The sequence below is a fragment of the Aquila chrysaetos genome, chromosome 18 (genome assembly GCF_900496995.4).
Source record: "Aquila chrysaetos chrysaetos chromosome 18, bAquChr1.4, whole genome shotgun sequence".
Lineage (NCBI taxonomy): Eukaryota > Metazoa > Chordata > Aves > Accipitriformes > Accipitridae > Aquila > Aquila chrysaetos.
Genome location: NC_044021.1, coordinates 28,489,812 through 28,516,443, shown reverse-complemented (window position 1 = coordinate 28,516,443; position 26,632 = coordinate 28,489,812). Strand labels below are relative to the sequence as shown.

At 38.6% G+C, this 26,632-nt stretch overlaps 1 protein-coding gene across 5 annotated transcripts in view; it reads left to right on the top strand.

Annotated features, from left to right (window-relative positions):
- RAMP3 (receptor activity modifying protein 3) overlaps positions 1-26,632 on the top strand; it is a 56,238-nt gene that overhangs the window by 9,790 nt on the left and 19,816 nt on the right. For 3 of the 5 annotated variants that reach the window (XM_030042120.2, XM_030042123.2, XM_030042121.2), the window contains exons 2-3: positions 9,473-9,502; positions 12,208-12,340. In XM_030042120.2, the coding sequence (XP_029897980.1) occupies positions 9,473-9,502; positions 12,208-12,340 (163 nt within the window). Of the gene's footprint in view, positions 1-3,810; positions 3,829-9,472; positions 9,503-12,207; positions 12,341-26,632 lie in introns of those variants that run through there. The other 2 variants (XM_030042122.2, XM_041118356.1) reach the window with 2 other exon arrangements.

The following is a 26,632-nucleotide window of genomic DNA, read 5'->3' as shown; positions in this document are numbered from 1 at the left end:
TTTAAAGATTTTACTGTCTTGTTATTTTATGTATACCTTTGTTACTATAAGTTTTTTATGGAATACTTGCTAGTAAATGCTTGTTTCTATTATTCAGGAGTAATTGTCATCAACTTTCAGTACAATGTTAATGTATGAAGATAGTAGATGGTGGAAAGAAGAAAGAGAAGTTTAAACCTTTCACTGTCATATCCTCTTACTCCTTTAGTGGCACATGCTATTTGAAAAACAAAGCAAAAGAACTGTGCTAAGAAATGTGAAATGGAAGTACACACAGAAAGTGCAAACTGAGAAGCACTGGGTTCTGCATGAGCAGCTAGATATGCCCTGCCTTGCTGGCTGGGCAGCATGCCTTGACGGGGGATAGCTGGGAATTTGTGCTCCTCTGGGGTTCAGTTCTGTTCCTCAGATCTACTGAGAGCAACAATTTACTCCAGGATTGGCCTAAGTAATTTCCTATACCAGAATCTGCTGCTGTGCAAAGTTTCCTGTGTGGATATCCATCCAGGGAAAATTGCGGTGTGCAGGGATCATGCTGCCATGCCAGGCTGGCAAGGATCTGTTTTCAGTGTTTATTCCTTGGAGCAAGGACGCTGTTGTGAAGAGTCACGCACACCTGTGTAGCCACATAAGTAGATATGTGAAGCTCTGAGGTTTTGTTAGTGTTTTAATGCTCTTGTGAGTTCTTTGTGGCAATATGTCATTTAAAATATTCTGTGATTGTGTATCCAGTGCTCTGGAGCACTAGTAGGTGAGTTGGGCTACTGAAGAAAAACAACGCATGTTTGAATGGTCAGGCCAACTTATTATTTCATGGTAGGTGTAGAATTAACTGAAAATATGACTCCACTGCAATTATGTTGATGTAGTGCCTCGACATGGTATGTAACAGCATTAGGAGTCTGCGAGAGGAGTACACATGGCATCAAGAGAAGGTAGATGTGCAGGGTGGGGATTTTTGTTGTCTGGTCAGAAAAGGAAAAAAACATTTTCCCATGCCTTCTATGATGGCAGTATCTTGATTTAAATGTTCTGCCTGTCAAGGGAAGAAGAAACTTTTAATGTCTTCAAGTATCCCATGGTTTTAAACACTTCCTCAGGAGGGAGTGTGCCGTGACCCTCATCTGTGAGACCTTCATGGGTCATTTCCCCTTCCCAAGGTTATTTAAAAAAAAAAAAAAAGGAAAAAAAAAAAGTCGCTTGACTTCTCTTTCAGACTACTCCATAGGAGCAGATTAGAGTCCTTATTTGCCTTGAGGAACTTGTGTTTTACACTCATTCACAGGTGGCTAGGTATAGAGTAAAGCCAGTATTGTGCTGACCTTATGTTTCCTTATTATAGGGAAATCTTATGTCACATCACATTTTCTTTTGTGTTTTCCTGCCTTTTTGACTAATGACAGACAGCTGGGTTACAATAACGAGCACCCATGAGATCAAATATGTCCTTGCAGGTGATCAGGTGGTACAGACTGAGGTCCTGGATGCAGATGGCCAACTTCGGGGGCTGTCACAGTTCTCATGAGGACTGGCGGTGTATGTCTCTCCGTAGTAACTGCAAGCTCTCTGGCCTTTTAGGGGGAATAAATCTGAACTATGCCACCTCATTTGTTGATGTACCTTTCCCATAAATTGCACAGCAGACACATTTCACAATTATGTTTTAGACAGAGAGATTGTCATGTTCTTTAGCTGCTTTGTTAACATTTTCTGAGAGAAGGAGGTAGTGGTGAGACAGAGGTCCTGGCACTGGCACCAGACTGCTGCTGGCTCACACTGTACTCGATGTGATGCTGGTTCCTGCTTGTGACCTTAGACCAATTTTTTGCTAGTTCTGTCATTATTTCCATAGCTCATATAAAATGGAGACTGCAGTAGCGGTACCTCAAGGCTGTAATGAACCTGAAGAAGTGCAGAAGTTTCGGGGATAAAAAAAAAGATTTTCACTTTCTCTTGCTAGAAGTGTATTTATCTGTAATCATAAATTATTAAGAGCTATGATCTGGTTGGTTTAGAGGTTATACATCTGTGTGACAACCACTGTATCCCAAGACCCAGAAGACCAGGTCTCACAGGCAGAAGTTGGATGAAAACAAGGAGCATGAAGCCTTTGGAAGGCCTGTAGATACATCCTGAGTAACAATCTTTTCATAACGACCTGGGGAACACCCACAGAAGTGAATTCGGTCAATTTGGGGTTGTTAGGAAAGCTGTTCTGCTTGTCTCTGCTGGCTGTAGGCTGTAACACCTCCTGAGGAGTGTACTCCTCTGGAGGTCTCTTCCAGCCACTTTAAATCAGACTGTGGTCCCTGTATTGTTGCTGAATGTAATCTTTAAACAGTTTCTAAAGCCACAGATTTCTTTCTACTCTAGAAAAAAATGTACTCCTCTTATTCTTCTTCAATTTTACTCTCTGGAAGGCTGGATCTTGAGTTGGGATTTCTGTCAAGGATCACATTTGTCTATACCACTCTTCTAAAAGAGTGTGAAGAGAGTTTACTTCAAGCAATTGATTCTGCTGTTGGAATATTTAGTTCATCCACTGTCTGAAAGTCAGTAGCTGAAAAAAACCTGTTTTATACTTCAAGTACACAGTGCTTCATCAAAAACATAACAGGAAAAAAAAGAAGTGAAGAAAACATTATGTGACATTTCAGGTTGAGTCATGAACTTTCATTACAATACAGATCTTAGCATTTGGTCGATTGCTAAGTAATCCCTTCCTTAAGTCTGTCGTTGAACCAGTATGGTTTATTTAAATATTTATTTAATAAATAAATAATTAGTAATTAATAAATAAATATCTAATTAAAAATACGGGTTATATATTTATTTAAATAAAACATACTGGTTTCAAACAAAATAGCAGAAAACCCATCCAACACCTCTGGAAGTAGACGTAGGCTATTGAGAAATTGCGAAGCATTATTTCTATACTGCCAGCAGTAATTTAAGAACTTCACAAAGGAATGTAAAGAACAATAATTTGTATTCCTGCTCTGAAAAATTCCCCATTGAAGTATGAGTTCAGAATAATTGTCACATTTCCAGCAGTCACTGGAAAGCTGAGGAACTCTGAACCAATGTGAGACTGAATAGTTGATGCCCTCTGTAATGTTCTCCATTGATTTGCACTGATGAAATGAAAAAGCTTAAATTGCTTCCTTTCATGCTTTTCTTGCTCTGCAGGAAGAAGACTCTAATGTCCAAAATTGTTAACTGTCTAAAATTACGTTGCCAATTCAAAGCAATAATGTAATGCCTCAAACTGATAAAGGATAGCATTGAACTGCACTTTTAGTTTTGAATATTAGATTTCCATGGCTAATATACATCTTCCATGCAGCTGACACAAGGGAAAAAAAAAAAAGGCATTAAAAAGGATTCAGCATCAAAGCAGGGGATAATGAAAAGCTGACTTCTGTGTTACGCTAGCTCTTCTTGGACATAGGGAGAGATCAATCCACCCTGCCAACAGGTTTACCTTGCTCCTGCCTCTCCATGTGCTGAGGCATGTTTTTTTCTGGGCCAATTTTGAATGCAAGTGTAACAGTTCTTTCAAATACTATATTTATTGCAAGCTTCTATTTATTCCCAGCATCCTTCCTTTGTGTTGGGTTCCTGTCATTGCCTAGTTCTGTGAACTTCAGTTGCCTCATTTCCTCGGTTGCTTTCACACTATGTGATGATGTTCTTGCATCCTGTCCCCCCCTCCAGGTCCCGCTCCTCTTATAAAGAAAAGCGTCAAAGGGACAGTTAGTAGCTGCAAACAAAAGATGACCTTCTGAGGCACATATATTGTAGCAAGTGTTATTTAAAGATTGGCAGGTGGGACTTTAGTTTTTGTACCAATAGCATTATTTCTTCTTTCTGTACTTTTACAACAGCCTCTAGACATGAAACAATACGATCACTCATGTTAGCTTTCTCTCTGAGGGTGGGCCACCTGAGATGTGCTTTGTTTTCCCCATAAATGCAGGTATACATTTCACTGTGTAGCAGGTAGAGATTTCCAGCTGGACCAGTTTTTGAATCATCTTTGTTAAGCCCAGGTAGAAGGCTGTGCTTTGCTGGCCACTTGCTGACCTGCTGTCAGGACTCTCAATGCATTAACAGCACCCTGAACAGCCCCACCAAGTTATCCCTTGCCCCCTGCCTGGGTGCCCCATCATTCCCTAAGCTACATCATAAGCGGTCCTGGCTTACTGGCTGTTTTCCTGTATGTGCTCTGGACCTACGTACTGGGTCGCCTTGTCTCCCATCCTGTATCTGGCCCTATCTCCTTCTGTTGTCTGCACTCCCTGGTTCATCCCCTTCCATGTCGGAGCCGTTGATGGAGCCCATTTCCCACCCGTGGCCCTGCCTGCCTCAGGGGACGCCGCTGGGGTCACCCCAGCTCATCACCAGTCATCACCAATTTTTTTCTTCCCAAGTGTGTTTCAGACTTTTTCATAGCAGAAGTTTAGGCTTTGCCCATCTCTATAGCAATTTCATGCTAAATTATCACTTCATTGTGTCTGTTGAGGGTTTCACATCCTAGTGTGATTAGCTGGAATAAGAATTTGGCTCACAGAAGTAATTTTTCATTTGAAAAATAACCCAGAGCTGCAGTTTGTGGGGGTACGAAGTAGGCTGGTAAGGGCAGTAAGGATAAAGGCTTAGATCCTTAAGCACAGGCTGCAGCAGGGGGAGGACCAGCTAGCTCCCTACAAGAGTTGAGCAAGGTGTCTTGTGTGGCTGTTGAGAAATATATTGCTTCAAGCTTCTGCAGCCCTGTAGGAAGCTATCTGTGTTAAGACTTTTCTCTCCGAGTTGCAGGCAGTGGCACTGTGGGTGTTAAGTCATCTCTGTTTCAGTAACTCAGTGTCCTGGTTTTGGCTGGCTTAGAGTTAATTTTCTTTCCAGTATCTGGTATAGTGTTATGTCTTGGATTCAATATGAGAAGAATGTTGATAACACACTGATGTTTTCAGTTGTTGCTAAGTAATGTTTAGACTAAGTCAAGGATTTTTCAGCTTCTCATGCTCAGCCAGCAAGACGGCTGGAGGGGCACAAGGAGTTGGGAGCGGACACAGCCAGGGCAGCTGACCCAAACTGGCCAAAGGGTATTCCACACCATGTGACATCATGCCCAATATATAAACTGGGGGAAGTTGGCCAGGGTGGGGCAGATTGTTGCTCGGGAACTAACTGGGCATTGGTCAGTGAATGGCGAGCAATTGCATTATGCATCACTTGTTTTGTATATTCCAATTCTTTTATCATTATTATTATTATTTTCTTCCTTTCTGTCCTATTAAAATGTTCGTATTTCAGCCCATGAGTTTTACCTTTTTCCTTCTGATTCTCTCCCCCATCCCACTGGGGCAGGGGGGGACTGAGTGAGCGGCTGCGTGGTGCTGAGTTGCTGGCTGGGGTTAAACCACAATACTTGGTTATCATGTCTGGTAAGTCAATGTATGTCAGTCAGCTCCTCAGCGGACTGACAAGGTCAAAACTCAATGAATGCTCTTTTATAGTAGCTAAGGATCAGCCCCTTTTCTCCCAAGAGCTGGCATAGCAAACATTGGCTTTTAGCTGAAAGGACAGAAATGGTAAGTCCTTTCACGTGTTTCTCTTGCTGTCAGGACCAGTTTCTGCACTCCCAGCTCTGTGGCCATCTCCTTACCTGGTCCACCTCCGCCCCTCCTGCCAGAACTGTGCTTGTGTTGGTGGTACAAAACTGTGTGCCCTAATGTGATGCAAAATTGGAAGAGAGAGATGTGCCTTCAAGAAGTGCTTGCTGATGGTATTTGACTGAAGCTAGGTATAGAGATTATGCAGGGAAAGAAGTGGGTTTGATGAAATATATTTGAAGAAACTGTTTTGTCTTACAGTCCTATTATTCAAAGCAGGAGAGCTCAGACCTTCGTGGGACCTTTGTGGGCTTTCCCATCAAGTTTCAGGATTGCTCAGCATCTTCAGAGTCTGAGGTGTCTTGGCCACATACATTTGACTGGCCCCCCATAGAGGGCTTTTAGAGAAGTCTTTGGAAGGCAGCCACGTGATGCTTGTGTTAGCTTATCTTTTCCTTCTGTTTTCATACAGACCCTAGTGAAATGAGGCTTTTGAGCTCATAAATGCCCAGGAAGACAGATAATAGAGAAACCATGCCCCAACTGTAACCAGTGTTTTTCTGATGCAGTAGGATGGCTCTTGACATTGTGTCAGAGCATAGATGAAGTTATTTCCATGGGAGTTTCTCATGCATTAGATACCTTGAAGTGTCTGTGTATTCCTGCCAGAAAACCTGTAATGGTATAACTTGGGGTTTACATAAAAGATGGGTGAATGTCACATGATCTTTAATACCACCTATGCAACAGGTAACTTTATGTAACATTTAAATACTTGGAGAAACATTGGTACACTTCTGTAACATCAATTTGTTCAGTATTTAAAATCAGATTTATAAAAGAAATGTGGGTAATAAGATTTATCAGTATGAAAAAATGATAGTAATAGAGTATTAATCTCTCCTGTGTTTCCAGCAAATCATAGATGCATGACTGCAGAGCAACACTTGCCATTTCAAACTGCGGTTTTAATTGTTTTCATGAACTGTATGTCAGAGCAGGTCTTGCTGCTATCAGTAAAACTTCAGAATCTGCAGAGAGGCAGATGTTTGGTTAGTGCATAACTTCCAATATAGATCTGATGTCCTGACGTATAGTTAAAGATCAGATGATAGTAATTGGCAGGATTGTCTTTAAAAAGAGGTAAGAAGTAAGGTCTTGAGGTTTAACTTGAAGTCATTATATGTTCTTTTTTTCTTACAAAAATTATGATTGATAAAAATATGGTTTTGAATCAGACATTGCAAATTTTGAAGAATATATATAGGATTACACTGATGTAATTGCTGGTGAAAAACTGCATACAAACAAGAATTACTTGATATCTGTATTTTGAGAAAGTATTGGAGCCGCTCAAAAATCTTACTCTCCTGTCAGTAATTGCAGCATCCTGAAGAAATGTTCAGGCAAGGGAAAATAATATTCTAACATTTCCCTCATATACTTATACAAGGTTTTCAGAATTATTGTTACAAAGTGTTTGGATGAAGGTGCAGTAGGAAGAACACACAGCAATTCATATGCTGCTTCAGATTTATGAAGTAGTTGCAATACAGAGACTTTCAGTGCTACTGTTATGCCTCTGGGAAAAAATAACAGTGAATAATGAAAATATAGCAGAAAAATAAACATTGAGAAATACATATCGATTTCACAGAAAAACAGGAGTATATATACTTGAAAAATTATAGGACAGTTACCCTCTCATGTATCCCAATAGTGAATTTACATATTGCTGTGAATCCCATTCTGAATTCCCTTTTTAATGTCAGAATGATGTCTGTTTACAAAAGGATAGTAGAGATTAGATAATAAGAGGCTGCAGTGAAGGTCTAGGATCAGATTTTCTTTTTTTTTCATATACAAGATTTTGAAGTAGGTTGTTAATAAAAACTAGTTTTTTTCCTGGTTTTCTTATTTTCTATTACTTTATCCTATTTTGCTTATCTTTTCTTTTTCTTTCCAAAGGCTCTTCAAACCTATTTTTACCCATCTTTCATTCGATGGTGCTTTTCTTCACCTCTTGCTTTGGCTCCAAGCTGGTTGGTCCCTTTCCATCTGATTCCACTAATGCTAGGGGTGATAATACATGCTGCCAGAGTGTATGGAGAAAATAAAAGTTAAAGGTCATTGCTGTGGTCTGTTATTAACATGATTTAACTTGCAGGCAACTGGTACAGTTAAACTGAACCTCCTTTTGCATCCCTTAAATGTTGGTTCAGGTAGGAGTGTATGGCAACTGTTTATTGCGGGATTATGGCAACATATTCCAACACTGTGACTCACTTTGCTTCCTCTGTGTATCTTCTAATGAGATGTGATGGCATCAACCTTTCAAGAAATAAGCTGAACTTGCCCATTCCTAAAAAAGCTGCTGGAAAAGTCATACTTTTTGTATAAACTGTCAAGGCCAACAAGCTGTAGTCTCCTGATTAAATCTTTGTTCCGAGTTGAATATCTGGGAGTAAAGAAAACAAAGAGGGCTGGGCATGATAGCACATGGTGGTCTGGATTGTTGTTTCACCCTTCTCTGAAGGACTCTTGGTTGAGGATAGGTGCAAAACATCCTGTGTTACTTTGTTATAAGCAGATCAGAAAATGCAAAAAGCACGTTTTCCTGTGAGCTGGGGGATTTGTGAGCACAAACTTTATTCGGTACTTGGTTTATCACAGCTTCCCTGCCTGACATTGGGGTAGTCACTCAACCTCTTGTCTGTAAAACATGGACATGTTGTTTTCTCCTACCAGTTCTCTCTCATTGTAAATCCTGTTTTATTTGCCTCACCATGATCTCACGAGGACTACTGCAGCAATAACTGTGAAGGATCTAGAGATCAGTGACAAGAATTGATAGAATAAGAATTGGAGGTACAGTCTATGGTCCTTGAGGGGAGCATCTAGGGCACCTATGGGCATCTAGACTGTTTCCTCAGAATGGATGGGGTTGGCTTCCTCGTAAAGTGTATGCTTTATTTTGATCTTCAGTTTTCTGCAGTTGATAAGGTACATTTTCAAGTGAGGATTAAAGAAAAACCTACCCAGGGACTCAAGTATATTTACTAGTATAACAGCTAATAGCCTGGAAAGAAAAGTGCTCTATTTGCGAAAGAGATACAGCCATCAGAGTGTATAATGGAGTTTCAGCTCTGTGTGTTTGGATGCAACGCAATTTTCTGATACATGGATTCCTGCTCTTCACAGTTTCAGTACATTCTGGCTCATTAGTAACTAAGACAGAGATTAATGCTTGTCTGTAAGAAAAATATGTTCATTAGAAGGATCTAAATTGTTCTCAGATGTATGTACACAACAATTTGCAGTTAACTCAGTTGAGAGCGTGGTATACCTCCATGACCGCACTGTCTAGATCAGTATGATTGGGGCTGATATTCTGCTATGTATATCTTGATTCATTTTACTGGAGTGACGCGTAGGGTATAAACAAAGAGCAAGAGGCACCCATCTGTGTGAAATTACTCATTTCTGATGTGAGGTTAACACTATAAAGATTTGTCAGGAATTTTTTTCAGTGGGACATCAAAAATAATTTCACTGTCCCTAACCCTTAACGTTGGAACCTACAGGAAAGAGTGGTGTGGACAGACCCATAACCAGTCTGCATTACTCAGCCATTTAAAGGATAAATAAAAAAGAATTTAAAACCAGGATGTTCTCTGAATGTTCATTCTTCCATTCAGACACACTCTTTAATAAAACTGAAACTAATGTTTGAATGAATATTTTGAGTATTCTGTTGAAACCTAAATTATGCTCAAGTTTGCTTGTATCTGCACTAATTCTTTTATGTAATAGTATGGAGGTATCTAACTCATCTCTCTCTTTTTTCACCCCCCTAGTTAATGGTCTAATGACGCTTGGATTCACAGGTGAGCTTTACTTCTAAAATTCAAACTTCTGTTTCTGTTTTGTTAATGGCGGCCATTGGAGAAATGCTTCCATACTATCTGATTTCGGTTAGTCAACCATCATGCATTTTTTACAGCTGGTCTTGTTCATCAGCTGTGTGAACTGAGAGTGGTGTTGTGTTTTGTAAAGGTCAGTCTCAATAGTGGTGGTAAAATTGTAGAATTATTTGTAATTTTGAACCCCTTTGGCCAGGGATTTAGACAGAAACTCTTGTGTTGTCAGATTGTTCCTGTCAAATAACTCTATCAGAGCTTTTTCTATAACCCTGCAAAATACTGAAGCTTTAAAGAGAGCCAACCGAAACCACCAAGGCCGTGGAAAATCCATTTAAACACCCTGCTGGGAAGGATCTGGAGTAAATTGTCAGCACACATGACGTAATGGAGGAGAAACTTGTATTCTGTTGGATTTATAGGGTTATAAATCAAGTGATAGCTGGCTGTTTAGAATACCCTGCCAGGGAAGGCAGCTTTGCTTAACTTTTGTCAAAGCATCAATGCAGGATTGAAGTTGCCAGCTATGCAATTTTCATATCTGGTTTTGAATTCTGCCCAGCTTTAGTGTTCCTCTGCAGTTCTAGCTGTGGAAAGTATAACTTACAACTGCTGCAGCTGCCAAATGAATTGGCAGGAGTGCTTAAATAGGCAGGGTCCATGCTATCATGTTAACTTCCCAAGAACAAAATTACGCTGCCCCTGTTTCGTAACTTTCACCATTTCTATCACTGGTGATTAACTGTAGTTCTGTTTTTTTTCTGACATGGATGAAAGCTTAGCATCAGCTTTAAGAGCTCTGGCAGTCAGACATGATGAAGGAGGTAGGGTCAGGTTGCAGTGAGTCAGCCGTACACCTGGAGAGGTTTGTGCTCTGAGTGAAATAGTGGGCTTAGGGTCTCCGGTGTGTCACAGGCTGTCCAGTTATGGGCCTGCTGCTCTGCGAAAGTATGTGAAAGCCAAGTATTTCTTTGGTCAGATGTGATGGCTGTCTCTCGTTTGGCACATGGCATCACTGAGTTAGTGACTTCCCCAGCTAAGGAGTCAGCTGTGATAGCTGGAGTTAAATTGCAAAGCGCTCCTGCCCGGGCTCCAAAGGAGCCATCTCCTTCGTGGGTGAGACACTTAATGTGCACTCGAGCCTGGTTTACAATCACATGCCCCATTTCAAATGGAGATGTTCACATTTCTGATTGATGGCTGGGTCATGATGTGAGGCCTGAAACCAGTCCATCTTGCCTTAGGCTTTTTTGGACTAATAGTAAGGAACAGTGCCCTGTTGAGAGTGAGGGCTGTGCCTGACCTTCTCATCAAGCGAAGGCTTGCATGCTTTTGACCTCACTTCGCCTGGCAGCATGTTTGGCTGTCACCACACAAAATTAGAACCACCAGCTCTGTTCAGCAATGATGGGATCCTGCTTTCAATGTAACTAATAGAAGGAAAAGAAATACCTCCTCTCCCTGGTGTAAATAGGGTCTCAGTGAAAATGTAGGTTCAGAAGGAAAAGGTGCAAGACCTGATTCTACTTAGAGTTCTTTTCTCTATGATTAAAAAAGGATGAAGTGGTCTGTTCTTGGCTTTATTCTTAAAAAAAGCTGTTCCTCCAGAGTTCTCAGGAGGTTGCCTGACACACGGGTTTTTTAGGGTTGCAGGTTTTTTTCAGGTAAAGCCTTTTCTCAGATTTGTGCTGCTGTAAAGAGAAGAAAACATCCTAGGTTTTTTCTGACTGATTTAATTTAGGCATTTGTATTAAATATGTTGACATACATATACTTACAGGTAATCTTTAATATTCTACAAAATGTATGCATTTTGTATATAGAAGAACAATCAAAATAGTGGCATTTACAAAGGTAAAGCAAGACGTATTTAACTACTTAATAAAACCAAAATGTTTCAGCCTTATCAAAATAAAATGCTTTAGTTAGTCTGAATAGAATTTTTTCAGAATTTTAATTTTATAAGAAATACCAAAATACTATCTTTGTATTCCAATGCAGGCATGGGCTGGCCAAGAAAAAACTTTGACTTTGACTCTAAATACTGTGTAGTTGCCATTACAGGTTGCAAAAGATACAGACTTGCTCAAGTAAAGGTTAACTCTTTCTTTGCAAGTAGCTGTATGCTGTAACATCAACATCTGATAATGGTAGATAATGCCTTTAGTGGATATCCTAAAGAAAAAGCTTAATTGTGAATTCCAGCCCTTTAGCTGGTAAGATATACAAATGTTTCTGATGTTGAAGTACATTTAGTCATACAGTTAGCTGAATGGGATGCATCTGTGTAAGCTTGAGAATTGCTTTCTACACTGAAGTATATGATCAGTAACTCCAGTCAGCTTTTAAGTAAAAATGCAAATGGGCAATAGTAAGTTAGTATGAGTAGAAGCTAAGTAAGATTAGAAAAGTGACTAGGTAGGTTGCTCTATGCTAGGTCTAAAAGATGATACTATATACAGTAACCTGTAGTATTATATACTGTTATGTTTTTAATAAATTTATGTAAAGGTATATTTTATCTATTTTCTAAAATTGTTTAGAAAGTTGAATGTTAGGTTTACAACAACGTAAGTGGCAATCAGAGTTGTGTGAAGGAATTTGCGAGTGATGTGATCACACTTCTTCTATTTCAATGTTTGAGATTTAAGGTGCTTTCTGATTTTACCTAGGTGCACGTCAACAGACTAATCTCTGCAATGAATCTCTCATGTTAGAAAAGTTGCCTGCCTGTGGAAAATCCTTTGAAGAGATGATGAAGAAAGTGGACTCTAAAAAATGGTGCAACCTGACAGAATTTATCATGTAAGAGTTAGTTTTGGTTTTGGTAGTTCTCACCTTATAATGGTGTTTGTCATTTAAAAAAAGGATCACCTCAAATACCAAGAACACTGTAATACCTACATCCTTAATAGATCCCTAATGCATGTGAAATATTTGTGTTCTGAATCAATTGAAATCCTCCTGTATTTGGTTGCCAGTTGCAGAGGCCTAAGCTGCAGCTCTTAAGTCTCTGCAATATGGCCACAGGCACACAGAGACCCAGCTCTTAACTCGAAGAGTGCACAAAATAGACCAATTTAATGAAAACTAACCAGTGGGCTAATCAATACTAGCTGCTATTGCTTTTAGCTCAGACAGTTGTGTTTATATTTAATCTATATTTCTGTGCATTTTAGGCAAATGTTACTTAAGTCAATTTTTTTTTCTGTGAAACCACTGAAGCAATATGCTTTTAGAATCATGCTATTCTGTTTTCTCTGTTGGCAGCAATGCAGTTCCCTCCTCTGATTTTCTTTTTTCAGTAAGATGACAGGAACATTTCATCATACACTGTTTCAGAAATCCACCTCTTGTGTGAGATCATCCTGTCCAAATGTAAAATGATTTGTCCTATTGATCCTGCTGGAGTTTGTTTCTTTGCCTCCCAGATAGAATGGAGAGAGTGAGCACCACCCATTTTGTTTGGATGTCTAAAATACTGCAAGACTGACAGTAGTGAGGGTGGCATTATTATTTTCTTACCTCTATTCCTGTTCTGTAGTTGCTGGAGGTATTTAAACATCTCTCTATTATAAAGCTGCACACTTCAAACTCTGCTCTGGAGGAAACTCACAGGGCTTGTGTAATTGGTGGTATTTTTGGCTTTGTGGAGCATCTGCTTCTTCAGAGCATGTCTGCTCATGCATAATGCTTGCTTTTCGGAAGCACTGAGTACCCTCTACACCAACTGAAATCAGAGGAAACGGCAGGTGTTCCGCACTTCAGAAAACGAGACTCAAGTGAATTAACGCTGGTGTGGTATGAGCCAGCCTGCAGCAGAACATCTTTCTGGATTTGAAACTGTGCTGGTGCTGTTTCAGGGGCTGCTCCTGAGGCAGGGCAGCCACAAGCTAGCTGTCACCACACCTGTTACAGCATCATTTAGCCCCAGATATGTTCTTGTCTCATATGATAATTGATCTTGTCTCCTATTTAGTATCACCTCATGTGATGCAAGATTTTGCAGTCACCTCATGCAAGATTTTACCTAGCTGATCACCAGTAGACGTGATGGGTAACGAAATGTTGGACTGATGTGCTATGTTGCAGCAATTCCCCATGTTTCTCTCGCCACTGACACCTCTGTTGAGATGTCCCACCTGTTGATAATGTTTCATAATCTGACAGCATATTAACAACTTAGATGCTATTCCTTCTTAGCACTTTTATTTGCACACCCTAGATGACTTTACAACCTTGCAACCTTTTAAGAGGTAGATTATTAAAACTTATGGCACTGGAGTGAAACGTGCACTCATGCAGCTCTCTCCAACCATGGGGAAGAGCAAGAGGAGGTAAGCCCTTCTTATCCAGCTTGCAGAAATTGCATTCATATCTGACAGAGAAATGTGTGTATACAAAGGAAAAGAAAATCCTTGCAATGCAGGTACTGCTAGATTTATTTAACAAATATCTGTATGTTATGGGGCAATAATTTTAATTTTCCAACTCATCTAGGTACAAGTTGTTTCACTTATTTTGAAGGAAGCATTTTAATTTTGCTCCATTTGATCTTCATTACAATTGTATTATAATCACAAAGCAGAGTTCTTTGCTGATACCTTGTTCATAATTGATAAGTGTCCTCAACTAATGGGACTACTTGCAGCAGAATAAGGTACCTACAGGAGTCAAAATATTAGACTCTGCCTTTGCTAATGCAGGTGAAAAAGCAGGCAGCTTTTCTCAAGCCTTGTGCTAAAGTTTCTTCAAGAGTTTGAATATTTTGGTGCAAGATTTTTCCAAGGTTTGGAGGTGACTGAAGTCTCTGAGTTCTACTGACTTTCACGTAGAGTTAAGAATCCACCTTGCTTTTATCCTTTCCGATTGCACTTCCCCTTTAGTGTCATTTTCATTCCCTGTACAAGAAAATTCCTGCCTATCTATGGAGATTGTTTTGTCTGGAGAAATCAGTCAGTCTGAGGCTTAGCTCATTTTTCCCCATGTGCAGTACCAAAAGAAGAATTCCAGCCTCTTCCAAAACAAAAATGTTTTACATTTTTCAATGATACACAGTTTTTTAAAACTTCTTTCTATCACTTACATTTCAAGTTCTAGCTTGGGAGAGAGTAGGAGGAGGAATTTGTTTGGAATTTATTTCCTGAATCAAGCATTATCAATCTGATTACAAACTTATCTTAAGGGTTCGTTGCACTGAAGGAACAGCACATTTACCTCTACCTTTAAGAATTTTACTCTTCTGCGAACAGACGTTGTGATTTGATGTCATGCTTTATATAAGAGCTAATTTTTTCCAGCTCATTGGAGGAACCCTGATGGATGGGACTGAAACACTTCTTTATTTGGAGTATTCTGACAAATTAATGAAAAAATGGTATTTCTAGCCATGGTCACTTAAATTCAGGTATTTAAACCTGGTAGTATTAGTTTACCCTGATTTTACATCTAGCCTCTAGCAGTAAAATTTAGTCAACTTGGATCAAATAGTGGGTTAAAACTGTGAGGTTTGTATGAAGGAAACTGTTTCTTCATACGGTAATTTCTGCGTGGTGCTTTTCATTTACAAAGATCTTGCAAAATTTGTCGTATCTTATATCAAAATGTAATCGTTTATGGAAAACTGCTTCTTTTCTCAACTCTTTGTTTTATGGAGGAGTTTTAGCTCTTCAGAGTAAATGGCTGTCCTTGGTTATGGGATTGTAAATAGCAATTATCTGCGTTGCTTTGCTGTTTCACCAAACAGTCATGAGAGAGATTTCAGTGACTTCAATTTGCTGTAACTTAATTATACTGTAAGATCTTCTGACAGCTCCGTTACTTATGTCTTAACTTTATACTTAACAAACTTGTGTTCTTTAAAAGCAGCCTTTTGACTGATTTTAAACAGATGAGGCTCTCGTGTGGCAGCTGGTACTGGAAACCAATATAAAAGTTTTAGCCTCCACAGCTGATCTTGATCTTGCTAGAAATGTATAACAATCACATATAAGCCTTAAAATTTCAGGTAAAGTGTTACAGAAGCACTATCAGGAGACAGTTTCCCTATTATTTATTAATTTTAGCATTTTTCTGTGAGGATTCATGCAGAAGTTAGGATACAAAACTCTGGGTCAGATTGTCCAAAGGTATTTGAAAGCTTAAATATGATGAGGGATCAAAGTGGGATTTTAAAATATCTTAAGTCATTTAGCTGTGGTGGGTTTCAGTGGCTCTTGTCGGACACTAGAATATGAAGGACAACCAGAAACACCTTTCAAGAAAGGTAAAACATTCAAAAAACAGCTGGAGACATTCATTGACAAAAGAGGAAGGGATCAGCTGTTCACAGTTTTGCTGATGTTTTTAGGCTATTCAGAGGGAGCCCTGAAGATGAAAATGCAACTAGGTGGTTTAAATGACAGGAAATTATGGTACATGGCAAGTAAACAAGCAGAGACTGAAGTGTGGGTGAAAGCTATGGGGACTTAACAAAAGCAAATATGCTTTTCGTTCGCTAGAAGACTGGAAATTACAGAAAGCTTTTTATTCTTAATGTGTAATACTGTTATATTATATATATTTATAATATATATGTTATATATTACTGTTATTGATAAAATAACATATATATAATATTTCTATATTATATTCTTAATATTTAGCAACTGCAGCTAAATATGTAAAAGCTGCTACTGTCCACAAACCTAAGCCCATTATTAATGGTCAGATTTTTTTCACCATGCTCTATGAGATAAATCCTGGTCTGGTTACAGTGGGACTGTAGTTGAAAGGCCAGGACTAATTCTTGAAGCCAGTGGCCAGATGAAGATAGGAGTACCCAGAGCTGTCTTACATGAACTTGAAAAAATGTTGTTTATTGTAGTTGTGTAGATGATTTCCTATTCTTAGCTAATGAAAGTGTTTTCTAAATAATTCTAACTAGATCCTGGAAACACTTTAGCTAGAACAAACAGTCTCTAAACAAATCTCCATGTCTCTCCCAGCCCTATTTTCCCTGTATTTTCCCCCAGGAAATACAGGCCTGAAATGTGCTAATGCTGGTTCTCAGCAGCTCATTAAGCTTTTGGCCTTCTCCCAAGCATCGGTATCTCCTCTCTCTTCTGTGTCCCCATTTTCCAAACATTTCTGAGTGTAGTTACTACCATTTCAGTGATTTTGAGGCCAGAGAGATGGCTATGGCCATCTGGTCTGCACTGTTGAATAATACAGGCTACACAATCTGCTCGGTAGTCACTATTTAAAACCCTGTAAGAGTGAGTGAGTATCTTATGGGAAGGTGTTGCGGTTGACTCTTCATTTAAAAGGTATCAAGTTAGTACTGATCATTTACATCTATAGACAGATTGTTCCAAAGGGTTCACTGTTCACAGTCAGAGGAAAATGTGTCTTACTTCTCATTAGTTTGCCTGACTCCAATTCCCAGTGATCATACCTTCTTACATATTTCCCTGATACAGTAAAATTCCTTCTTTTGTCAGAAATCCTTTTTTCCCAATTAAATACAAATAAGTCACACTTAAGTCACCTCTCAATCACTTTTTTTTTTTTTATAAATTAAGATCAAAGTTTTACAGCTTGTCATGATAATGAATGTATTTCAGATTTCTTGAACCCTTTGCAAGTTTTGGCAGTTTTTCTTTTGTAGAGTGGATTCCAGTCTAGAATTGAACATTTCACCCAGCAGTAGTTTGCATAGTATTATGTATGGACTCCCTATTTTTTCCTCTAATCTTAATGGGTATTCAGCATTTTTCTTCTGCCAAAATATTTGTGTATTGCATTAACCCTCCTAGCTACCTTGTAATTCCAGGAGGACGTGCTCTACAAGCTGTACATGATTTTAAGTCCTTCTCAGAGTGACTTGTAAGTGTGACATACATTATTTTTTTCTGGATCTATCATCTTGCACTCACCAGTGTTAAAATGCATATGATTTAGGTAACTCCATGTTTGTAAGTCATCCGAATCAGTCTGTGTAACTACACCTACATCTTCTACTCCTTCTTCACTATTTACTATGCTATTTGCATACTTCAGCAAAAATTATTTTTTTGCCTCACTTGGTTGATTAAGATATTGGGCCAAAACTTTTGCACCTGCCTTCTATTAATGGCAATTACTTTTTTATAGTTAGTTTTCAAGTTCCATTTATTTTTAATTCAAGGACTACCATTGATTTTTAATGGTTTTTTTTTCATTGAAATGTTTTAAACAAAGTTTGATAAAACATTCAGTCTTTAAACATGAATGAAAGAAATACAGTGATTATAAGGAAGCATGTGGTATCTGCTCACACAAAAGTCCCAAAAGATTAATTTGAAAAATCCATAAAAGTGTTTTTTGGACTCCATGTATGCATTTCTGGTTGATTGGCTGCTGTGAGACCAAACACTGTAGAGGTAAAAAATACAGATCTATATGGCAAAAAGCTTTAGTATCAAAGTGTACCAAAAAAGAGACATATGTAAAGAGCTGTGATTAATTAGAAAGTTTTACTTAGTATGTGATATCAAGTCTTGTTAGATTAACTTTAATCTTTGCTATTGGTTAATCCTGTTTTGCATTCTTTATAGACAGTTATACTACTTTTTTTTCACAAGGGCATCCATTCAAAGAAAGCACTTTAAAAAAAACCTGTCCAAATTGAACTATACTGTAGCACAAGCCAGTCAGCTTTCCTGATCTTACTACATCATTATATCTAGAAATAAAGTATTTTCAGTGGTAGCAATAGGGCTAACAGCATTGCTCCCTGATATTCACGTACTCTTTTTGTTGACATACCACCAAGCACCTCCTCTGTTTAGAAGTATGTGGACCTCCTTATCATTGGTTTGGGCTTGTAGTTTTTCTGCAGTAAAAATTCTTAGGCTGTAACAGAGAAATAATCAAGGGGTCACTACTGGGAGAGCGAAGATGACCATAACATAGGTATTTAGTTATAGGCCACCTCTTTTCTTTGAAATGTTAAGATTTGATGCTTAATTTTCTCAGCTGTCAGAAGGAACCTGTTTTGGGCAGAAGATGCACATTGTGTGTCTGGGGCACTGGGCAGCAGATGCCACTAAAGACCAGGACCCTATTGCCATCAATCAGGCAAGTGTATCAGGAAATCAAAATGAGGGCAGGATGCTGTATGATTCTGGACAGGGAACGATGTAGTAAAGGGAGCATCCTTCTGTCTCTGAGCAGAGCTGATCAGTCTCTCTCTGATGTCACTAGGGACAGGTATGGCAAACAAGCCCAGAAAATGATCTTCCTTCAAAGACGTTCCTTTCACCAAAGAGAAATGGATGCCTACATGTTTTGTACATGTCTTTTGCTGCACAGTTACTCAGTTGTATCCTTATGCATCTCGTTACTCCAACAGTCCTCTCTTAAACTGAGTCTCCACATAGACGTGCCAGCTTGGAGTTGTCTAAGGAGCACATCCCCAGACTAATTTCTCTTGGATCCAAAGCAAACTATAGAGTGCTTTTCTTTAGCTGAATCAATAAATGAAATAACAGTTGATAACTTAATATCCAAAAGATAGTGCTGATAAGTAATTTCCAGTGTTTCCAGTCCTCTAAACATTTCCTGAGGGAACAGACCAGCCTCAGTAAGATTCATTTGCTATTGGACTGAAATGTAGGATTTGATTGTTATCTCTGATCTAGTCAAGTGTCATCTAGTTCAGTGTAAGGCATTCTGTTATTTCAAGCCAATACTACTGTTACAGCAGTCATGTCACAAGTGTATAAGGTCACATACCTGCTACCCTGGGAGCTCCCAGCCAATCATTCTGTGTTTACCAGCCAAGGAATAGCTGTGGATCGAGAGGCCAAGGGTGAAATAGCAGTTTGTGTTTTGGAAAAGAGTTCTAGCAAAGTAGCGCATGCAACACATGTAAGATCTGGCTTTTCTGTTTCAGAAAAAGAATTGATTGTAACAGACTTCTTCCTGCAGTCCCTATATTTTTTTACCTCATCAAGCCTGTTGTCATGGCTCAGAGGGCCCCTAATTTGCTGTGAGGCAGTGACTGTGTGGCACTGCTCTGTGGCACCTGGAAGATGTTACAATTCTTATTTTTCCAAAGTTTTAAATCTGAGTCCTTAGCAGAACAAGAGAGGGCAAAATTTTTCTTTAACTATATGTCTGAAGCTGATTCATTGCAAGTATGTGTGTACCTGGGGGAATTCCCTGCTCTGCTGTGAGCATGGTCCAACATCTGTCCCCACGCTTAACAACCATTTTATTTTCTGTACAGCCTCAGTGTAATTTTCCCAGAAACCTTTACATCAAAAATGAATTCTATAAACAGAAGCATTCAGTCCCATTGAATATGACAAAGTAGTCCACCCACGTTCTGTTCACATGTTGAAGATTTGAAAAAAGGAATTAAGGAAAAAAGATGTGTATGACTAGAGCCAAATTTGATCTAATCTTCTGGAAAAATAATCCTAAAGCTGTTGCTTAATTTTAAAGTCAATAGGAATTTTGCCTGTTACAATTTGGCCCAACTAAACTAAACTAAACCGATCATAAAAGTTCCTAGTTTTCTAAGAAACATAGTAAAATATTAAAGAAAAGGAGGCCAGATGACATTAAGATCAATGGGAAAACCAAGTGTGGAAGAAAAGTGTGCAATCCAAGACGAAATTATATGCCCCCAGTTCTTAAAGCTTGGAGCCAATAACCTCTGCTGGCTGAGTGTGTATGTAAGTCCTTCAAACTGAGTCATTTTCTTGGTCAGTTGTGTAAGATTTTTTTCATCTTCCCCATTGACTGCTGCAGGAAGTCTGATCTAGATGCTGATCAGTGATTGCATCCAGCTGCTAATGTCAAAACATCTGCAGAAGAGCAACGTACTGTGAAAATCTCAGACAAACCACTGAATTTGTTTTGCAGCTAAGGTGAGGCACTAATTCGTGTGAGCTAATTCATTCCTACAGTAATGTGTCTCACAATTAGAAAGCAGACGCCTTTGGCTCATTCTTTTCAACATTATCAGGAAAGCCTCAATTCTGGATTTTTGCATGTGATTTTCTCACAGAAAAGACAAACTGGAGCTGCCTGGAGCTGGACCTTTGAGTGGCCAGCACACATGTGATTTTAGATCCAGAACAGTACTGATTAAAGGGAGTCCCACTCTTCCTCAGTTGTGCCATGTAGGGGTGTGTGTCTCTGTGTTAGGATTTATATCCTGGCAGACAGACTAGTACATTGGTTATGCTTTGTCTTGGACAAAGTAATGGTAAAGTGCTGCAAATCACAAATGTACTTGCAGGACAAAAGCTCACTGTATTGTTGCCTTGTCTCAAGGTTATCTTCTTCAATGTTTTCATATAATGTTCTGTATGTGTCTATATGTGAAGAGTAAGTCCCTTTTTTGCCCAAAGATTTACTGGGGAAGTAAACCAAAATTCCTTATTTAGCCTGCTGTAACCCCTTCCAGTTTTGTCAGTCCAGATTTTGTAGAAGAAAATATTCTTTGTCAGCTTAGTTTCTCTGTGAAGGAAGGTTGTAGAAACCTATACTTTATGTGGCCTCATGTCACTGAAATTTATTTACCTTTAAGTGTTTGGTGCAGTATAGAAAAACAAGGACTTCTGTGGTAGATGCTAGCATTTTCTTCTTTAATAGGATGGTCTTTGGGCATCCCATACAGATACAGTTGCTGCTTTTTTTTAAGCTCTCAGTGAAATGCAGGTAATACTGATATTTCATCCATTCTACATGTGTATTTCTTTCATCTCTTCACATATCAAAATGTACAGTAATTTTGTATTAAAAAATCCTTCTAAAAACTCCTAGAGGTCATGGCAGCAGTGGCAAAACCAGGCTGGCAATAATCTCCCCCAAAAACCTATTGTTTTCCTTCTGTGACTCATGCCTTTCTTTTCAAAAGCAAAGAAAAGCAGCTTATAAATCAGTTAGGTGTGAGCTAGGAAAACAATGGAAAAGAACGTCGTATTTGAGCAGTTGTGTTGCTGGTAGCTGACAATAGCAGTTTTTCATTGCAGAAATAATAATGTTTGCCATCTATTATTTATAAAATTGGAAATAAAAGAACCCTACAGTTTATAAAGTCTTGCCAGATTGCGAGATGCCGGGCTGTGCTGAAAATGTGTATGTTCACCTGCTGTTTGGGATCAGCTGTTCTAGACACAAGGTTGCTGTGAACTTAATGCAAAGGCACAGCTTGTCCCTGAATGAAGCTGTATTAGAATATCTTTAAGAGGAACTGCATTTCGGGTGAATCTCCATTACTTTCATATGAAATATATTAGCTTTGTTTTATGTTGTGTAGATAGGAGTATGTCCTGATGAATGTGAATAAAGTGGTTAGTTTGAAATCAGAGACCAGGATTCCACATGAGGCAAGAATACTCCATTACTGCATAATTGCTTTCCTCCTGATAGATGCAGAGGCTGAAATATGGTTGCTTAATGAAGTTACAATTTTTTCTCCTTTACTACATAGGAGAGGGAAAGACATTTTATACAACCCATGGCTGTGAAAATGAAATCTGTATTTGATAATTCCAGATGAGGGCCTGAATAGGCTTATGGCTTTGGAAACTCGTTTCTAATATTTTTTCTTTCTTTAGTGCAAAGTTATGGCAATGCACTCCTAAATCTGTGTCTGCTGTCGCCACCTTACACAATGCAGAAAGGTGGTGAAAAACATACATGAACATTGAATTTTTAATGAATTATTCTAAGTATGACTTCTGAATTTTAATGATATATTAAGGACACTGGCATTTATGAATTCTGTGAAGACCTGCAGACCATTTTGCTTATAAATGCAGAGCCATAACTTTGGTCTGCAGCATATTGTAGAAATCGCTATGCTACAAACTAGCAAAGCCTTACCAGCTTTTCGTCTGATGAGATTTCTTGGATTTGCACTTTAGACACTGAAAATCTTGCTTTTTGCGAAGAAAATCTTGCTTTAAAGAGCTTCCTTGAAACCAGTAAATGGATTGAATGAACAGGATAAGGAGAAATTAGCCAATCTTTTTGAGAGGCTGCTGAATTAAATACACAAACTTCCAAGAGCTCAGATTTGGTGAACTAAAACAAGGTTGTTTGTTATTTATACCACAACACCTGTTGTAATCACAGTCTACAAAAGCCTCAACTCAGAGACACCAGTGCTGAGGAATGGGGAGAAGAGAGAACAATTGGAGTTTGTTATTCATAAAGGATAACTGTTTCTTTCTTGCTAAACCAATGGAGACTCTGGGTCTGCCATTGAGAAAATGATGATGACTGTATCATGCCAAAATAGTGTGCTTTTGCAACCCATTCTCCATCTCTTCAAGGATTTTAGGAGCTCAAACCTTCCTGTTCTTCAATTTACAAAGAATTTTGCAAATCTTTGTGAAATTTCTATCCATGTGAGAAAAGAGAAGGATCTTCTGAGCCTGCTCTTAAGTAGGAAAAAAACCACTTTTTCATTACCAATAGCTGAAAACTCTTCAATTTTTAATATCACATTTCAAATTTTCAAGTGCTTTTTTCAACAAGTTTTGACATCTGTTATATTTATTTGTTATGAGTCATGGTTTTCAGAAGGAGAGTGAAATCTGGCATTTGCCCAAAGGTCACCAATGTAAATATCAATAATTTCTTCTTAAAGTTCTGAAAGAGTTTTCATCACTGGTGAAGTTAAGGTCACCAGAAGACACCAGTTAGAATATGTTAGCAAGGGTGCTGTGAGTCAAATTGATGTGTACTGCAGCAAATGCATCGGACTAATGGCTTGTAGCTTGCACTCACAAAGTGGGATCAGTATGTCAGTGCTTACTTTATCAAGTCAATTAAAAAATAGTTCAAGATATAAGAATATAATAATCCTAATGAGTAAAGTCACTTGCAAATAAATAATGTAAGCAATTTAGAGGTGATGTTAGAAAGCACTCTGCTGTTAAATCTCATGACTGTCAGCTGATATGCCCTTTCAACACCTTTCATGCCCTCTTTGAATTTTACTGTGGCAAGATCAGTAATAGAAAACAATCTTCATGGAGCTGATTATTAAAGGTTGTATTTCAAAATAAGCAATACATATGATTTCTGTCTAAAGTTACTTGGTGGTAAAATAGTATGGCATAACTGATAGAGTAGTATCAATTATGCAATGCAAATATCATGGACAGTGTATTTTTAGAGGCAGTGAAAATGAAAAGAAGATAAATGTGTTATGAAAATGAATACTTAATACAAGGTTTTGTGGTTCTTCTGTTCTGGTTTGCAAGACAGTTTCTACATTCTTGTTTTGTAAATGGATCAACCACAAACATATAATAACCCAGATTAACTCAGCAGAGGCAAAAAAATAGATTTTCTTGCTTCAAGCTACATGTGGTATTAGTCATGTGGTTAACTGTTGACAGCACAACGAGGTATGAATTAATACTACCCATTTGTCCTGTATTCGGGGTCTTGTTTCAATTACAGAAGTTTATTATATAAAGATACTTTCAAAAAGTATTTTACATGGTTAATTGACAAGACTCTGGCATTTCTATTTATCCTTGCAAAACAGTATGTAATTCAATGTTGGAAAGTAGTTCCAAGACAAGAAATGCAGTGTTCTGCACTCTTAAGGAGATTAGTCACCTTCTTCAGCCTATTGTGTAATTTGCAAAGGGCAGACACATAAAAATGATAGAGGTACAGCAGCTTTGTAAAATTAAAGATTTTCTCTGTGATAAAAGCTGAGTGTATAAGGGGTGGAAAGAGCAAAGGTTGCCAAGGCATAGTGCATAGGTGAACAATTAAGAGCACCATTTTTTTCAGCTTTCAAGAAACTGATGTTTTACATTTTTCTCAGGTATACAAATGTCCTTCGTACATTTCATTGACCGCTAAAATGTACCATTTCATATTAAGGTGAGTATCAGATTATAACATAGACATAGAAATGTTAAAATGAGCATTCTGGCATCTAGAACTGGGTTTTGTATCTGCCTCCATTATGGAGCCTGTGGGACTGGGAGTTTTCGCTGAAGCCCTGAATCTGATTTTTATCTGCAGGAAGGTAGCTTAAGAAGCAGGATGATTTTAAGATGGTCTCTATTATGTATAATTTATCATGTTGCACTGTAATCTATCATGGATTTTTACATCATATTACTGGGGAGTATATATACCTAATACATATCTAGGCTGGAGTCTAGTATACAGGTGTAAGGTATTAGTGTTACTACTTATAAAAAAATAGGTACAAAAATGTAAGATTGTTCCTGCTTTTGAGTATTGCTGTGCAAGGAAAAAAACCAGGTTTTTTACCATCACTGTGAAAATAAGTAATTGTTTTCATCATCCAAAGAGCTCAGAAAGTAAAACCACTACTTGGCTAGTCAGTGCTTAAAAATTAACAGACCCCATAGTAGCTTTCTTGTACAAGGGTTTGTAGTCTTTCACAGGTGATGTGCCATATTACACTGTTCTTTCTCAAATTAAGGTAGAGCTTAGCAGGACCCAAGAAGCTGAGTAAACTCAGCAGAGCCAGGGGCTGAGAAGGAGCTGCCTTTCTTGGGTGACACTGTCAAGATGCTGGGTCCCCCTTCTTCTGATCTGCAGCCAGTCTTACAAAATCTCCTGACATAGTATTTTTTGGACCTGCTTAGGAGGCTGTTGGCTTCTCCTTAAGCAACTCCAGGGAGTGTTGCAACACTGAAGTCTTCCATAAACAGTTGTGGAGAAGGAGTAGGGCCTTTCAGGTCCACCATTTGCTTCCATTGTCTGTATGAGATGTCAGAACAGACTCCAGAAGCCACGAAGCACAAGAAGAAGTTATTTAAGGAGAAGGCATGTGTCTTTGCCTCCACGAGTAAGAGGGGAAGATGTAAGAAAGGAAAAAAATCCACATTCTATGGTGTACAGGCTCTATCATCAGAGTCATGCTAAAACATAATCATGTACCTGAATAGTAGTTAAGCAGGACTTTTCCATACAAGGCTCTTCCCCTTTCAGATCTTTTTGCTATACCTTAAGTTCTTTTCTAACGCTGTTACTGTTCCTCTGATTCTGTGGTTAATTTTTCATCAATTTTGGTCTTGTTTGTGAACTGTCCGTGTACAGATTGCAATTTTAAAGGATATGTTTATTATTCAAAACTGCAAAAAATCACTTGTTCATTAACTAGTCCAGTAGTTGACATGATCTGAAGTTTAAGATCTGTAATTAACTGCCTGATTTTCCACTTCCATTATTTGTGTTCTGCTTGGGAGAGGAAACAACTGCCACTCCTATCCCAAAGCAAATGGATTTTCTAATTACAGGAATTTTATCAGTCTATATAAACCCCATTTTCCGTAAAAAATCAGAAAAAAAATCTACATTCTTGGCATGCTCATAAAAAGTAAGTAAGGAGGGGTATGGAAATTATGAAGGAAAGTTCAACTTAGAAGCAGATGAATTGGTTTTTTATTTTATTTATTTTTCGCTCTGTGCACATGTTGCAGTGGGTGTTTCTCAAAGTGTAAGCCTGGTTGACCTGTGATTTCTATTTCACAGCTGGATATCATCAGATATTTCTGTCCCCTGTTTCCACTTTAAGAAACGATGCTGTGGTGTTATAAAAGGCTTGTGCTACTTTGGACCAAGTGGAATCTAATAACAGCTTCCACTCAGCAGATGACACTTTAATATCCTCTTAAAAATGGAATCCAAAGCAGTTGTTTGTAGATGTAAGCTGGAATGAATGAGGAGAGCTCTTCTGTTATTTCTTTCCCTGTGAGTTTTTGTCTCCTGGTCAGAAAAATGACTATGTTCACAGGTGCCTGTTTTGAATAGCTGTCTGGAGGCCCAGCTGTGTAGAACTGATCTGGATTAGAGCCACATTTTCTCTGCTTGCGTGTCAGCTTGGTTCATCTAGATGGAAAGAAAAGCCTTGAGCTGCTGAGATGATACAGAGGATGAGCTGTGACTGACTAGCTCAGAGCAGCTCTGGGTGAGGGACTGGCTCTTCCCTCCTGACTCTGGCTCCTCCGCAGGTGTTCAAGGATTGGACTGAAGCCGGCTGAGCATTTAATTTTGGAAGCAGTGGTAGAATAACGGTTTTAGCATGGAATTAGAATGTTTTGAGGAAAGTGG